The following is a 14,185-nucleotide window of genomic DNA, read 5'->3' as shown; positions in this document are numbered from 1 at the left end:
TCTGTTTTTGTCAACATCATTTTGTGTCCTAAATTTGTTGTTTTATTACTTTAAGTATTATAAATAGCTTATTTTGTTGTTCTGTGTGGACTACTGCACATCATCTTAAGTAATCCCCTGCTCTGAGCTGCATTGTGGACTGTGGAGGTTTCTGATCTGCTGTATATGGCAGCAAACAAAATGGAATATTATAGTTGTGCTTCAGGTTGCTGTGCTGCCTGCTAAGTTGTGCTTTGCTGTGCTAACATGCCCCTCTGGCTCTGGAGACCCCTGTGGCCCGTGAGCCTTAGCCACTTAACCGGAACTCCCCCTGCACTGCCAGTAGACCCGTCTAGCTTTGACATCTCCTGACTGTTTCTCACCAGCTCCTCCTTGTGGCTGTTTTGCTCTATACAGCGTGTGAATGATAATCCCAGGCGTGCTTTATGCATGTAGGGCTGGAGAAATAGTAGTTAGTCATTATTTCATTTCTGCAACGCCTTAAGTGCTGTCATTTGAAAGGCTTTCTCTGTATTATTCAGCGTGCTGTATATGACAGTCACGGATGGGAAGTTGGTGAGACCCTTTAACTGGATAGAAGAGGGAAAAAAAGCTATATAATAGAATAGAGAAAGGCGGGGCGGCTGTGTGGGCTTCTGTAGTGTTGTCTGGAGCAGACTAGGGACAGGAAGTGCTGAACTGTTTTTCTTGCAGGGATGACAACAGTCAGGAGGGGGAGGAAGGGGAAGAATTTGAGTGTTACCCCCCGGGGATGAAGGTGCAGGTGAGGTATGGGCGAGGCCGCAGTCTGAAGACGTACGAGGCCACTGTGAAAGAGGCAGACGTGGAGGGGGGAGCAGTGCGCTACCTGGTGCACTACTGTGGCTGGAACGTCAGGTAAGGCAGGACGTGGGGAGAATCACCTAACTTCTGTATTCACCCTAAAGCAAAATCACATCTTAACCTTCAAATTGGCCAGCGGGATCACCATGTCATGGATATCCCTGCAACAGTGACTAATGCACCCCTTCTTCACAATTCTGCTTCATCCGATCCAGTCTCTTAGTTAGAGCTGACTGGGCCCTTGAGGGGCAGAATTGGGTCGGTGTGGATTGCTTGTACGCTTTTCTTAGCAAGTTGTGATTGAACCCCCCCCCGTCTGTCCACCCCCTCAGATGTCTGTCTCAAACAAATTTACAGACATGCTGAACTGCTATCTGTTGTGCTTGGATTGGCCATGCAGTTGTTGTACTTCCATTCCTTTTAGCTCCTGCAATATAGAGCTACACTAACATATGAGGGGACAAGCAAAGTTCAGCTTCTCTCACCTCTACCCTCCAACCCTCCAGTGGGCTAGGCTTAATGTCGTGCTAATGTAGAGCATTCGGGGAACTAGCAAAAATTGCATTTCATTGTCTCATTGTTGTCGTGTGATCCTGTAGTACTCTTTGAAAAGACAATGGGATGTTCTCTACATTGTGTCTTGTGTGTGTGTGTGTGTGTGCGTGCGTGCGTGATATCGTGCAACTTTTCATTCTCCTCATATGACCCACATAGCACCTTCTGTTCTGTCGGTGTTGGTGTAAATATTTTTCTCAAAGGCTTTATCTCAACACTGTGGGATTTATTCCTTTGCTGTAGAGGTTTACTGTATCACAGCAATGTGTCGGGCCAGACAGTCAAGGTGGTTGCCTGGTGGGTGGTGAAGTGAGGATATTTTATTGAGCTCCCCTCTAAGAACTGATTGATGAAAAACGGTCTTCTGTGTTTGTATTTGCTTTTGTAGATATGATGAATGGATTAAAGCAGACACGATTGTTTGCCCTGCCAATAAGAATGTACCAAAAATAAAGCACCGCAAAAAAATAAAGGTACGACTTTTGACAAGCTTTGGCTTTTCTGCCTTTGCATGATGAAATAGATAACTGACTTGTGTCTAATTCTGATAGAACAAAGCTGAGAGGGAGCGAGACAGGCTGGAGAGGCTCGACGACGGCGATGTCCTTGGACCTTCGCCCAACAATAACCGTGTCCCTCTCTCCAAGTGTGACCTGACTCAGGATGTATTTTCCAAGATAGACCAGGGCGTGGAGGACCCAGGGACTCATCATCAGTCTCCCATCAAGTCTATTGAAATTACTTCTATCCTCAACGGCCTGCAAGGTAGAAACACTTTTTTTTTCTGCTTCCATCTTGTTCGTGATGAAACTAACTTTTTGTCTTTGACTCAGCCTCTGAGCTTTCCACAGAGGAAAGTGAGCATGAGGATGAGGGGGACCGTAACGAAAACAAGGCCTCACCGGAGCTTCAAAAACCCTCAGAACGGAACGAGAGTGACACGCCCACCGATAGAGCCAAATCTTCTGCAGTTTCCGAGAAGAACCAGGAGATAATCGGGGCAGAAGGGGTGAAGCGCAGAAACCCGCCCGATTTGATGGGGGACACAAACACCAGGAAAAGGAAATCTGAAAGTGCAGCAGAGAGGACCCCCAAAAACCTGTCCAAAGCTAAGAGGGCCACAAGAAGTGCAGACTGGCTGGCGGGCAGCTCTTCCAGGAAGCTGGAAGACAGAAGCGCTGGTGCCATGGAGGACAGAGGTGCCTCCTCTAGTACCAGTTCAGATGAGGAGGGTGCAGCACATTCTGGGTCCCAAGCTGAAGAGAATGAACGAGGTCGCCCAAAAACCAAAGGATCCCCTTCCAAGAAGTACAATGGGACTAAGGAGAAGAGCAAATCCAGCAGACAAGCTGGGTTCTGGGACATTCCTGAAAAGAAGGCCAAGATGTCTGGAAATGGAGAGGAAAAGCCCGCTGTGCGCTCCAAAGGCCAAAAGGACGTGTGGTCCAGCATTCAGGCACAATGGCCCAAAAAGACTCTTAAGGAGTTATTCTCTGATTCCGACACAGAAGCTGCTAATTCTCCTCCTCCACCTGTAACTTCATGTCTGGACGATACAAGTGTCGAACAAGATGCAGGACCTGACGATGACATCTCAGAGGAGCAGATGGATGAAAAACTACAAGAGTTCCCCAGTAGTGGCAGTAATTCTGTACTCAACACACCACCCACCACACCAGAGTCCCCTTCAGGTGGAGGCAGTGCAGTGGAAGACTCTGGCCAAGCACAGCCTCTCTCCGAGGCGCCGCCCACAACCCTTGGTCTGCCTCCAGAGTCGGCTTCTGTTGGTCTCTTGCCAGGATTGGAGCAGGAGGAAGTAGCAGGCGGGCGCAGCGAGACCGACAGTAGCACAGTGGAAGTGGAGAGTCTCGGGGAGCTGCCGGACATTCCTCAGGATGAAGGGGCGGGCTCCCCACCTAAGGTGTTTGACGCCACGCTCTCCTCGAACAGCAGCAGCAACTGCAGTCTGGAGCTGAGCAGCAGCAGCCAGCAGGAGAGCGAGCAGAAGTCCAAAGGTACAAGTCAAATAGAGATGGAGCAGGGAACCTCCTACTTATATAACATGTATGAAATTGTGTTTATAATGAAACTGGTCCTAAAGGTACCTTGTTATTGTGCAATACTAATATATTAAAATAATATAGTATAGCACTGTTAATAACTGGCTGGCAGCTAGTGCACTAATAGCTAGCTGACAACTGGCGCGCTAATTGCAAGATGAATACTAGAGCGTTAATTGCTAGCTGGCAGATTGTGCCATTTGTCACAAGCTGTCAGCTAGCACAGCTAATCGCTAGCTGACAACTAGAGTGATTGCTTGCCACAAATTTGCTACCAGGCAACTAGAGCATTATTTTAAGCTATCTTAAATGCTAACATGAAAACAATAATATACATATTTAGTTGTGTGTGTGCGTGCGTATGTGTGTGTTTGTATGTACGTGTACTGTGTGTATGTACAGTCGTGGTCAAAAGTTTACATACACTTGTAAATAACATAATGTCATGGCTGTCCTGAGTTTCCAATCATTTCTACAACTCTTATTTTTTGGGGATAGAAATCTGCTGGGTCAAAAGTATACATACAGCAATGTTGATATTTAGTTACATGTCCCTTGGCAAGTTTCACTGCTTTAAGGCGCTTTTTGTTAGCCATCTACAAGCTTCTGGCAAGCTTCTGGTTGAATTTTTGACCACTCCTCTTGACAAAATTGGTGCAGTTCAGCTAAATTTGTTGGTTTTCTGACATAGACTTGTTACTTCAGCATTGTCCACACGTTTAAGTCAGGACTTTGGGAAGACCATTCTAAAACCTTAATTCTAGCCTGACCACAGAACTTTCCTCCAGAAGGTCTTATCTTTGTCCATGTGATGCCAGATGAAACAAAAATTGAGCTGTTAGGCCACAATACCCAGCAATATGTTTGGAGGAGAAAAGGTGAGGCCTTTAATCCCAGGAACACCATTCCTACTGTCAAGCATGGTGGCGGTAGTATTATGCTCTGGTACTGTTTTGTTGCATGGTGGCGGTAGTATTATGCTCTGGTACTGTTTTGCTGCCAATGGAACAGGTGCTTTACCGAGAGTAAATGGGACAATGAAAAAAGGAGGATTACCTCCTAATTCTTCAGGACAACCTAAAGTCATCAGCCCGGAGGTTGGGTCGCAGTTGGGTGTTCCAACAGGACAATGACCCCAAACACACGTCAAAAGTGGTAAAGGAATGGCTAAATCAGGCTGGAATTAAGGTTTTAGAATGGCCTTCCCAAAGTGTGGACAATGCTGAAGAAACAAGTTAATGTCAGAAAACCAACACATTTAGCTGAGCTGCACCAATTTTGTCAAGAGGAGTGGTCAGAAATTCAACCAGAAGCTTGTGGATGGCTATCAAAAGCGCCTTATTGCAATGAAACTTGCCAAGGGACATGTAACTAAATATCAACATTGCTGTATGTATACTTTTGACTCAGCAGATTTGGTCACATTTTCAGTAGACCCATAAAGAATTCATAAAATAACCAAACTTCATGAATGTTTTTTGTGACCAACAAGTATGTGCTCCAATCACTCTATCACAAAAAATAAGAGTTGTAGAAATTATTGGAAACTCTAGACAGCCATGACATTATGTTCTTTACAAGTGTATGTAAACTTTTGACCACGACTGTATGTGCATATGTATGTATACATATACATACATATACTTGTATGTATGTATACATATACGTACATATACTTATATATATGTATGTATGTACTGTATGTATGTATGTATGTATGTATGTATGTATGTATACATATACGTACATATACTTATATGTATGTATGTATTCATATACGTACATATACTAGGGGTATTTTCCGATTAATCACAATTCTTATTTTTAATTATTCTTAATCGATTTAAAAAAATCAAAAATCTTTTTTTTTTTTCAATCTGTCCTTTCCAGCCACTCAGGCAAATAATATTGTTGATGCAGATGCCCATATTTGTTTACAATAAGTGTTGGATACTTCTCTTATTGCCTTATTTGTATTTGATTTTATTACATTTTTGGGAAGCAATTCATTGAACAAAACCAGTTTTCTTGTAAGTAATATAGAAAATTATCAGAGCTGTTTATCTATTTCATGGCGGAATGTAGTTAATTATAGAACTGACATTCAATGGTATTAAAAAAGTATAGATTTTGAATTGAGAATAGTTTTGAATCTTTACCCCAAGAATGTAATTGAATTATGTGTTGCCCAAACATACGTACGTATACTTATACCTAAATATGTGTGTGTGTGTGTGTGTGTGTGTGTGTGTGTGTGTGTGTGTGTGTGTGTGTGTGTGTGTGTGTGTGTGTGTGTGTGTGTATGTGTGTATGTGTGTATGTATGTATGTATATATGTATATATATATATATATATATATATATATATATATATATACATACATATATATTTATATTTATAAACACACACATATATATACATACATATTTATATATGTATGTATGTGTATAATGTATACAGTTGTGCTCATAAGTTTACATACCCTGGGAGAATGTATGATTTCTTGGCCATTCTTCAGAGAATATGAATGATATCACAAAAACCTTTCTTTCACTCATGCTTAATGGTTGTGTGAAGCAAACAACTGTTTACTCTTTTTAAATCAAAATGACAAAAGAAAATACCCAAATGACCCTGATCAAAAGTTTACATACCCCAGTGACTTTAATCTGATAACATGCACAAAAGTTGACACAAACAGGTTTGAATGGCTAATCAAGGTTCCAATTCTCACCTGTGACCTCATTTTCCACTTCTTAATCAGCGTTTGAACACTGCTGATTGGCATTCTCAATTCCTTTGATATCTTTTTATACCCCTTTCCTGTTTTATGCAGTTCAATTACCTTTTCTCGCAGATCCTTTGACAATTATTTTGCCTTCCCCATGACTCAGAATCCAGAAACATCTGTGCAGCACTTGATGAAAGATGCAATGGTCTGTCAGAAGCCCAGAAACTCACTGACCTTTTATACACACACATTAATTACAAACAAACATGTCACAGGTGAGGATTGGAACCTTGATTAGCCATTCAAACCTGTTTGTGTCAACTTATTTATATATATATATATATATGTAAGGATATGTATGTATGTATATATATATATATACATATAATATATACATACACACATATATATATATATATATATATATATATATATATATATATATATATATATATATATATAGGGGTACGGCGTGGCGAAGTTGGTAGAGTGGCCGTGCCAGCAATCGGAGTGTTGCTGGTTACTGGGGTTCAATCCCCACCTTCTACCATCCTAGTCACGTCCGTTGTGTCCTTGGGCAAGACACTTCACCCTTGCTCCTGATGGCTGCTGGTTAGCGCCTTGCATGGCAGCTCCCGCCATCAGTGTGTGAATGGGTGAATGTGGTAATACTGTCAAAGCGCTTTGAGTACCTTGAAGGTAGAAAAGCGCTATACAAGTATAACCCATTTATTTATTATATATATATATATATATATATATATATATATATATATTGTGTGTGGTGGTACGCTTGCTCCATCCGGTGGTATACCAAAATAATCACTTGATTAAAGCTCAGTGTTTTATTTTGCTATATTCAAACAGTCTTCCGTTCGAACTGTGTGTAATGATACAATGGCCTAAAATATGGAATATACAACCTACGCCTTGTTTTTAATGAATACTTGGGCCTATTACGCCACTGTATTTAAATGGTCATTGTGTCATTATGGTGGTACTTGGAGAGCCAAGTTATTTCTGAGGTGGTACGTGGTAAAAACGTTTGAGAACCACTGATCTAATCAACAATGTTCACGGCCAACCTGCAGTACCTCTGCGGACCCCTAGGCTTCACTGAGCCCCTGTTGAAGTTCTCTGATCTAGAGCAAGCTTTATTAGAAAATAGCATGTATATTCCCTCAATAATACATTTTATATACTTGTCACTGTAGTATCTGTGAGCCAGAAACGGCAGAAAGACTCACTAACAGGCGGACTCTCAAAAAAACCCAAGCCAAACCACAAGAGCCTTGTTGTGCCTCCCAAAAAGAATAGGAAAGCAGGTAAGCACAATTTTACACAGACGAGCTAACATCAAGGCCTTGATTTTTTTTTTAGTAGTCTGCAGGCATGCTGCAACGTGGCGCCTAAATCAGACTTTGTTCTTGTGGCCTTCAGCCAACAGCAGCGACAGCGAGGACCAGTCTGTGGTTGAAGGCTCTGCCAAACCAGCCGCCCCGAAGAATGACACATCAGACGTCAAGGTTGCAAAGTGTCACAGCCGATCTCCTCCGTCAAGCCATAAGTACCACAAGCAGGGTGATGCTGACCACTCGCAGCACAGGGACAACCACGGACGATCATCACGGGTCTACAAGTGGAGCTTCCAGATGTGTAAGTGTTACATGGACAACTAATCTACTCCTCCTATGACAGTTCACACTTACATTTTATCAGGAAAGTATTCACAGTGCTTCACTTTCTTTTTTTTTTAAATTAAAAATAAAAGCTAGGAAATCACATGTACATAAGTATTCACAGCCTTTGCTCAATACTTTGTTGTTGCACCTTAGGCAACAATTACAGACACAAGTCTCTTGTTTTTTTTCCCCAAGTCTCTTTGAATACGTGCCACAAGCTAGTGGCACCTTTTGGCAGTTTTGCCCATTTCTCGTTGCCCATTCATCTTTGCAGCGCCTCTTAAGCTCCATCAGGTTGGATGGAAGCGTTGTGTACAGCTATTTTCAGATCTCTCCAGAGATGTTCAATGGAATTCAAGTCTAGGCTCTGGCTGTGCCACTCAAGAACATTTACAGAGTTGTCCTGAAGCCATTCCTTTGATATCCTGCTTAGGGTCATTGTCCCACTGAAAGATGAACCGTCGCCCCGTCTGAGTTCACAAGCGCTCTGGAGTAGGTTTTCATCCAGGGTTTCTCTGTACATTGCTGCATTCATCTTTCCCTCTATTCTGAGTAGTGTACCAGTTCCTGCTGCTGGAAAACATCCCCACAGCATGATGCTGCCACCATCATGCTTCACTGTGGTGATGGTACTGCAGGGCTCGAATTTAACCGCAGCAAAAACCGTGACCGCCCTTGTGATTTTTTGTAATGCTCTAAAAAATGTACCAACATCGACGGCAACAAGATGCCGTGACCGCACTTGACTTTTTACTTGTTAATGGACAAAGGATGTAACGGTAAACGGTATAATGATAATTTGCGATAAAATTTCCGACCGTCTAATTTTTTAATTACCGAAAAAACGTCATTTATTAATGCATTTTAGGCAACACGAAGTCAGGCGCTTGCGCACTAGCATGGTTTGGCTTGATAATCATGGCGGACAAGCTACACGGACTTTGCTCCTGAGATTTGTGTAGAAAGTGAAGCGCTGTGAATACTTTCTGGATGCACTGTATATACCACAACTTACTCTTACTATTAACTTGACGTCTGCTCTCTAATCGTTATCTTAGTTAGTTTTTTTGACAGCGCATACTGAACTTTTTCAATCCTCACTAGCTGACCTGGAGAAGATGAGCAGTCTGGAGAGGATCTCATTCCTTCAGGAGAAGCTTCAAGACATCAGGAACCACTACCTCTCCCTCAAGTCTGAGGTGGCCTCCATCGACAGACGACGGAAGCGCATGAAGAAGAAGGAAAGGGAAAGTAAGTTAGCCTCTTCTGATCAGTATTCTTTCATTTGAATGTATTGATTTGAAAATCTTTCATTCTTGAGACAGAGTGTGTAGTGGATTCCTCTCGGGGGCGGGGTTGGCATCATTCACTGATAAGGATGAGTATCGTTCACATTTGAATCGATACAGTACCGAAAATCAATACAGTACAAATTTTCTGTGCTTCTGTGTGTGTTCATGTGTTACTTACTGTTATTTTGTTCAACAATAAATCTAATTTCTAAAATGTAACATTTAACAGTTAGCTGATAATGATAGCTGCGCTGTCCAGTTGTTATATCTTGATTTCTTACACTTCTGAGTCTCATTTGCAAGTATTATAGAGTAGACTTTGCATGCAGTTGCAATTCCAAGACGTTAGATGGCAGTAATGTATAGACTGCGATGTGTTACCGAGTCCGGGAGAAGTCTTTGCTATTTAGCGGAATCTAGTTAAATGTTGCACCCTACAAAGTGTTTATACTGTACAGTAAGTATTGTGCTTATTCACACTATCTGCCAAATTGTAATATGCATCTTAGTTGTGGTTTTCATTATCACATTTAGAGGTTTAGAAATCGCCATGTAAAATTGTTGGTGCTAATCAGTAGCATATCTATGGCAAATCCAAATTAAATTAGCATCACATTGGCAAATTTTGATAAGTGGAACCTTACTTTACGTTCAAGTGTGACTTGCTCGTACTAGCTTTGTTGGCGTTGAAAATTGCAACGTTGCGTAACGGCAGTCCGACTGAGTGCTGCTTGAGTGCTTGTTTCCCCACCAAGTGTTTGAGTCTGCAACTGGATGTGATGTCACGTGCAACAAAAGTATCGAAATATGGCATGGTTTGATTTCACGTGAATTGATACCCGGTAGTAGAGATGGAATTCAGTCCGTACATAATAAAAGTACAAATTCGATACCCATCCCTATCACCAACCTTTCCCAACCTCAACGTGTTTGCTCCTGAATTCGACCCTAAAGTCCCTGATCCACTATGTACAGCTACAGTGGTGCCGTGGCATACACATTTATTTGGTCTGTGATGGAGCTTGTGAGCCAGTTGCATAACTGAAGAAATTAAATTAAAAAAGTAAAAACCACCAGCACAAATTGCTAAAATTTCTTGGAAGATGCAAATTGATCAACCAAATCTTGTTTCTGTTCTGCAGGCACCGTGGCGGCATCCTCTTCATCGTCGTCCTCGTCACCGTCCTCCAGCTCACTGACAGCAGCCGTCATGCTGACACTGGCCGACCCGCCGGTGTCTTCATCCTCCTCCTCTTCACAGAACTCTGGGGTATCAGTGGAGTGCAGGTGACAGGACGTAACAGCAGAGAGCCGCCGCACTAAGCACTTAACCAGCACCCTGGGGCCATCATCCCCATTCCCTTCCCGCAGAATGGACAAGTCAACAACCTACTACATACTGTAACGACTGGGGCACAACACCAGACAACAAAAACAAGCACTATTTTCTATTGAGGAATGTTTTCTTGGCAAGCTAATGGCACTTAAGTGCACTTTTATGATTGCGTAGTGGGGACGAAATTAGTGTAAAAGAAGATACACAATTGTCTTTTGTGCTCTACCTAATTGTAATTGAACATTTTTAAGTATTGTTTTTGCAAGCAATAACTGTTTCAATTTGATATGAAATGCATCGGTAAGGGGTGTTTTCCTTCCCATTTACTCCCTTCTTACGGTCAACATGCCTGAGCGCTCCGTTTTAATTACGGGGACTTCAAAAGAACACTGCCACATTGGCATTAAGGGCATATATTCAGTGTTTAACTTAACCATGTTCCCTGTCATAAAAAAGAAAAACCTCAATTGGTTGACAATGCTCATATCTTCCACAGGCATTCACAGGAGTCTTGAGGTGGACACATGAAATGCTTTTTAGCTAATCTTTGCTCCACATGTAGCCACAGTGGATGGATCATGGAATGATACTGTAGTGCCTTTTTGTTCTCATCCCTGTGGCACTTTCAGAAAGGACTGCACTTTTTTCCCTGCTCCTCTTCTCAAATCAGAGGGTAGCCTGGAAAGAAATCCCTTATGAAAGACTTCAGTGTGTGTGTGTGTGTGTGTGTGTGTGTGTGTGTGCACGTGCGTGTGTGTAAAGAGCTGTGAATAATGGGTACTGGTGGAAGTTATGAGCATATTTAAATTCCATTTAAATGCAACACAGAACTATACTGGATCACCTGTAATCTACTACTGAATAGTTATAAAGCGTGCAATGATGCTGAATGCAATGGTCGCATTACTTCACATCACCTGCGGTTTTTAACCATCTGTTTGTGTATGTCCACATTATTCACTAGCTGTCATTCACGTCTCAGACTGGATAATGAACTTGAATATAGCCATACGAGTTATTTACAGGCTAAATGAAGATGAATCCTGCGTGTACAGTGCTGCAAACATGGAGTTACTTTGTTTTCATTGGCTAGAGGATCAGTAGTTCATATACGGTATCATGCAAACTGCCACACAAGGCTTCTATTTACCCTTACCAAAAATCTTGTTTCTTTTCACGGACTATGACCAGAATAAAAGTAATGATATTGTAAATGTGCATTTATATTACACAGAAATGTATACGGGTGCATTTCAGATGACATCTGTTTCCTTTGTATAGAACCATATTCAATGATAACCTGAAGTTACATCTTGTTTAGCAATTGTATGTAACTGTATGCTTTTGTTAGATTTGTACATTGAGAAGTGTTTTGAGTCAAGCTATTTAATATCTTGCACTGTTGATAATGTACTTTTCTGTACAGACAGTTTTATGGTTTTAACTGTAGTTTGGGTGTAAATATTGAGACTTAGAGCATGGTTGTTGACCCTCTTGTCCCCATACATGTTTCTTGTAAGAAGAACATTTGTTATAACTTTTATCCCTTTTTAAATAGATTTTCTTCTTTGTTTCCCCTTGTTTTTTTTTTAAATGTCATATTTTGCTTTAGTTTGTATTCAGTTCTGTTTTTCATTTGCTTGTGATTGTAAGAGAAGACTGTTTGTTTCGAATGAGGCTATTTTCCAAACTGCATGGAAAATGGTCTGGGTCAGAGATTACGACAATGGAGCGTGTTGAAATAGTATTTATTAGGCTCATCCGATGATGGTCATTGTGTAATTTATTGTAAAAATGCAAAGCAGGAGCCTCTGTTTGAAATAAATGCCATAGTTTGTGAAGTATCCTGGTTGTCTGTTGCTTGGAATGTCGCGATGTCTGTAAACGTTATTTTAAAGGTTCATTTATGGGCTCATGTTTCACTCCTAAACAATACGAAGTGACAATTGTATTTATTTACTTTTGCCAATTTAGTTGGGTTCGCGCAAATATTTAGAAATAAAGGGAGTAAAAGTAACGTTAAAAGGTAGTGATAATTTGATTGGTCAATTGGTCTATCTAAAGTAACCAATCAGGTATAACCTTCAAGTTGCTGGTTGGTCAAGGAATATGTCGATCTCAAGTAACCAATCAGGTACTACTTCCTCCAACTCGATGATGACACCATCCAATAAAAGGCTTGGTTTGAGAAGTCGTCTTCCTCTTAGCTCGCAGAATGCTGTCGAGATGTGAGTTTTGGTCCTCGTAATGTAAATGGCGCGGACAACTTTTTTTTCCAAAGGAACGGTAAGCTGTTGACGTTCTTTCCTTGCATATTTTGTCTTTGGTAGAACCTTCACTTTAAAATCAAATGGCCTACATAGTGTGTGAGTTAGTTTGGTTTGCGGTGGTTAGACGAACCACTCTTAGCACGTTAGCCACCACAAGCTAGCTTGACCACGTGTGCATACGTTTATTTCCTCTTAGTCATCTGGTGGAAACATTTTATCTATCGTTTAGACGTCGTTTATATCCTTCATTTTATACACTTTTTTTTTTTTAAAGACCTGCACATCGAAGGGGCTTGGCTATTTTGCTGCTTTCTATTCTAACGTACTCTGTTCATGTGACTTCTTCACAAAGACAACATTCTGTTCATCTTGGCTAACGATAGTTCCTATGATGCAGAATTATACATCCTTGCATTAAGATTGAGTTATGTTGAGCTTGAACAAAATTGTATTTACGTGTGGAACGTATTTAAACTGAAGTGTCCCTGACTACCAGGAGAGCAGGCATGTATGTTAATGTTTGCTCCAGTTCTTTTGGAGTTTTTTTGTGATTGGCAATGGCTTTTGTCTTGTTTTTATAAAAATATGCAGTCCTGGTTATTAAATATTTTTCTTTACCAACAGGTATGGAAGGTATGCCCCCACCTGCACCTCTCTACATGAAGGCCTGTAAGCATCCTTCAAATTTAACCATTTTTTTCATTGCATCTTTTTAAACCCCCCAGCTGCCTTCTGTGGCTTTTGGGACCAGAAATGGTGCAAGATCAATCTTAGAACATCCAAAACTGAGAGCCACTTCAGACGCTCTTGGTTATTTCACCTCTAAGACACAAATGCGAGCGACGGACTTTTTTAATGTTGTCAGACTTAAAATACTGTGAGCTACATCTGAATGTGTACCATTTGTGTTTCAGCAAGGCTTCGAAGAGAGGAGACAATGGAATGACTGGTCAGTTGTGTACTGTGGTAGGTAGAACTGTAATAGTTGTTATACATGGTGTTTACGTGACGTCACACATCCGGGTTATCCCGGGTCATCCGCCATCTTGGGAGGCAAACAAAACACACCTGGCCTAGTTGACACGCTTCACGATTATTGACAATAGCTTCGAGCAAACACTGGTGAAAGGCGCATAATGGTTATTTCCTGTTGGGTGAATGGATGTACAAATCGACGGGATGGATCAGTGCAGCGAGGATTTTTCAGTATTCCTAAAATTAGACACAACGAAGGAGAACAGACAAGGAAAATCAGCGAGGAGAGATGGTGTGGTTGGCAAGCATCAACAGGAAAGAGGAGCCATCTCAACATTCCAAAATATGTTCTGATCACTTTGTAACAGGTAGGATTACGTCTCAATCTGTTTATTAAACATTTTAGAACGATGTATTGTTTATTTTTTTGTCAATTTGCTATTCTCGAAGCCCTTTATGGG

The 14,185-nt window shown here is 41.3% G+C and overlaps 1 protein-coding gene and 1 non-coding gene across 3 annotated transcripts in view; both read left to right on the top strand.

Annotated features, from left to right (window-relative positions):
* The window catches only part of arid4b (AT-rich interaction domain 4B), a 127,026-nt gene extending 114,570 nt beyond the window's left edge, over positions 1–12,456 (top strand). The window contains exons 17-24 of one of the 2 annotated variants that reach the window (XM_061960635.1): positions 694–876; positions 1,766–1,850; positions 1,929–2,142; positions 2,211–3,392; positions 7,384–7,494; positions 7,610–7,825; positions 8,956–9,102; positions 10,286–12,456. In XM_061960635.1, coding sequence (XP_061816619.1) covers positions 694–876; positions 1,766–1,850; positions 1,929–2,142; positions 2,211–3,392; positions 7,384–7,494; positions 7,610–7,825; positions 8,956–9,102; positions 10,286–10,434 — 2,287 coding nt within the window. In that variant the 3' untranslated portion in view covers positions 10,435–12,456. The remainder of the gene's footprint in view (positions 1–693; positions 877–1,765; positions 1,851–1,928; positions 2,143–2,210; positions 3,393–7,383; positions 7,495–7,609; positions 7,826–8,955; positions 9,103–10,285) is intronic. The other variant, XM_061960645.2, reaches the window with a different exon arrangement.
* A 995-nt stretch (positions 12,457–13,451) lies between these two features.
* Positions 13,452–13,582, top strand: LOC133611787 (small nucleolar RNA SNORA14). Its single transcript, XR_009816038.1, has one exon. It is a non-coding gene; the product is annotated as a small nucleolar RNA SNORA14 (small nucleolar RNA).
* Positions 13,583–14,185: the final 603 nt, after the last annotated feature.

Source organism: Nerophis lumbriciformis, linkage group LG02, assembly GCF_033978685.3.
Source record: "Nerophis lumbriciformis linkage group LG02, RoL_Nlum_v2.1, whole genome shotgun sequence".
Lineage (NCBI taxonomy): Eukaryota > Metazoa > Chordata > Actinopteri > Syngnathiformes > Syngnathidae > Nerophis > Nerophis lumbriciformis.
The sequence above is the reverse complement of the archived record's forward strand: the minus strand, read 5'-3'. Positions and strand labels throughout refer to the sequence as shown.